At 57.7% G+C, this 2,623-nt stretch overlaps 1 protein-coding gene across 3 annotated transcripts; it reads left to right on the forward strand.

The window, feature by feature from the left end:
- Positions 1-1,162: 1,162 nt before the first annotated feature.
- Positions 1,163-2,623, forward strand: Phlda2 (pleckstrin homology like domain family A member 2). Of its 3 annotated transcripts, none has more exons than XM_021229847.2 (3): positions 1,163-1,257; positions 1,645-2,092; positions 2,355-2,623. In XM_021229847.2, coding segments are annotated over exons 2-3 (417 nt in total). In that variant the 5' UTR covers positions 1,163-1,257; positions 1,645-1,676; the 3' UTR covers positions 2,356-2,623. The 3 variants fall into 3 exon arrangements, with proteins under 3 accessions (XP_021085506.1, XP_021085511.1, XP_012968279.1); XM_021229852.2 differs by having other exon boundaries at positions 1,189-1,257; positions 1,648-2,092; XM_013112825.3 differs by lacking the exon at positions 1,163-1,257 and having other exon boundaries at positions 1,266-2,092.

Consider the following 2,623-nt stretch of genomic DNA (forward strand, 5'->3'; position numbering starts at 1 on the left):
GTTCAGCTTATGTGTTTAAGTGTATTGCCTGTATGTATATTTGTGCACAGCATGGGTGCCTGGTGCCTGAGGAAGTCAGAAGAGGACATCCCATGGGGTTATGGATGTAAGCCACTCATTTGGTGCTGGGAATCCAACCCCAGGGCCTCTGAAAAAGCAACACGTATTCTTAACCCCTGAGCCCTTTGGGCCAGTCCCAAGTTTCCAGCTCCCCTTCAGGAACACACATGTTCCCTGGAACTGGGTGGATGGTTATGAGCCACACAACTGGAAGCAGGAAACAAACTTCGGTCCTCTAAAGAACAAACACTCATAACTGCTGAGCCATCTCTCAGGGCCTCTTCATTTTTTGCTGTGCATCTCTGGGTAGTCTTGAACTCACTATAAAATCCAGACTGACTAGATTGGCCATTCTTGCCTCAGCCTCCTCATTGCGGGATATATCTGCCTCAAAATCACACCAGGCCACCGGACTGGACTTTTAGGCTGATTGTCAGTCTTAATTTTAGTTGTTTAAATGGAGGCTCCTGTGTTTTTATTGGGATCCTGCGGGCCTAGACGCAGGGTGTCTACTTCTCTAACAGCCAGGGGTGTTTCCTTACAGCACCCCTGCTCCCCCATACCACCCCAGCACCCCACTCCCCATCCCACACCTGTGGGGGACTCTCAGGGGTCCCTGGGCCAGCCCCTCCCCCATCCCTGGGAACCTTGGAGGAGCAGCGTCTGCTTCCTGCTGCTATTAAACCTTTAAAGGCAGAGGGTAAATAAAACGGAGCACTGAAAGGCGATGACTCAGCCGCCCCCGCCGCCCCTGGCCCCTAGGTCGGTCCCCACATTTTCCAGGGAAGTCTTGCTAGCCCCCCTGAGCTTTCTACAAGTCGGGGTTGTAGGGTTGCAGTCCAAGGTGTCTGTCGCCCAGAGTGGGCCACACAAAGGGCCCAGGAAGTAGCAGGCCTCTCTGTTCACATGGCTGAGCATGGCGGGGTGCTATTCCCCCCATCTCCTTTCCTCACTGCCTAACCTAATAAAGGTCATTGTTCCATTTTACGGAAAGGAAAAGAAACTAGAGTACTCCTTCGAGGCACAGCTCCGGGGAGCAATATGGGTAATAAAGCCCTTTGGGGCAGGGCTACTTCCCAAGAAGGTCTAGTGGGTGGCCTTTGGATGCGCGCCCAAGTTGGGAGGAGACGGCTGCCGGGGCTGGGAAAGAACCCGTTGGTCTGTGACCCTTGTGAACCAGGAGCCCTGGGTCTCTCAGTGAGTGGAATTCTGGGCGCTGTGGTCCCGTCTAGGGGTCGGGGCGCTCCCTGGGTCTTTCCCGCCAGTGAGTCACAGCGAGCAGGGACCTCTGCTGTGCATTCCTAGGCAGGCGGGGCCGGCACCCGGCTGGGGAGGTGAAACAGGCAGCTGGGACGTTGGGGCTGGAGGGGAGGCTCGGGGCTCCCGTCAGAGAGGCGCCGAGCAGCCCCCCTGCCCCCTCCAGCCTCCGATAAGCGGTAGCCCCAGGCAGTGGGTAAGGGGCAGCCCGGGGCGGTCGTGGGGGGGGCAGCCCCAAGAGCTTGCCTGGGCAGGAGAGTGCCCGGCTCCGGGGCGTGTCTGGGACGTGGGGCGGAGTCCTTATAAGGCCCACGCTGCGGCCCGCAGCAGAACCAGCGCATTCGATACATCCTTTCGCGATGGCTTCGAAACTCATGATGACTCCCGGAGAGATTGTTCGTGAAGGGGAGCTGGAGAAGCGAAGCGACAGCCTGTTCCAGCTCTGGAAGAAGAAGCGCGGCGTGCTCACCGACGACAGCCTGCGCCTCTTCTCCGGCACCAGAGAGCGCGCTAAGGAGTTGCGCTTCCATTCCATCCTCAAGGTGGACTGCGTGGAGCACACCCGCAAGTACGTGTACTTCACCATCGTCACCACCGACTACAAGGAGATCGACTTCCGCTGCACCGGCGAGAGCTGCTGGAACGCGTCCATCACCCTGGCACTGATCGACTACCAGAACCGCCGGGCGGTGGAAGGCTTCCGCCGCCACCGTTTTCAGCGCGCGGAGTCTGAAGCGGAGCCGGAGTCTCCGGAGCAACGCGCCCTGAGTCCGTGGTGAGTTCCACCCTTGTCCACGCTGTCCCAGTATTGGGGATGGGGGTGTGTGTGGATGCGGGTCATGCGGACCACTGGGGAAAACGTTCGATTTCAAATGCTGCAGGGGAGGGTACGGGGATCCTAGCTCCTTGAAGACGCTTTGGAGAGGGGACCTGGGACTAAGGCAGTCTCTCGCCTACCCTTCCTCCCACTTAGAGACTTATAGGCTGCTTCCGGACCTGCTCTCGGACAGCTCCTGACTCAAGTCTTCTCTCCACAGAAACGCACGGGACCAGTCGAGCCGGGAACCAACCCACGCGGCCGCGTCAAACAGGATCCCAGGAGCCCAGCAGATGCCCCGGGCGACGCCGCTGCTCTTCGCTGAAGATTTTCCCGTGCTTGCTGAGCCTCGCCCCGCTGTGCGGGCGCGCTAACTTATTGGACTGTATTTATTTTGATGGTCGTCAACTGTCAACCCACCGTTCCGTCTTAATATTTTTTTATACTGTATTTTCATTCCAAATAAAACAATGCCATTTCTCTTTTTTT

Source organism: Mesocricetus auratus, unplaced genomic scaffold (genome assembly GCF_017639785.1).
Source record: "Mesocricetus auratus isolate SY011 unplaced genomic scaffold, BCM_Maur_2.0 Super-Scaffold_4256, whole genome shotgun sequence".
NCBI classification, from domain to species: Eukaryota; Metazoa; Chordata; class Mammalia; order Rodentia; family Cricetidae; genus Mesocricetus; species Mesocricetus auratus.

What these genes read in the sequence shown, in the direction of transcription:
- Phlda2 (XM_021229847.2), top strand. Translation starts at nt 1,677, where the DNA reads ATGGCTTCGAAACTCATGATGACTCCCGGAGAGATTGTTCGTGAAGGG.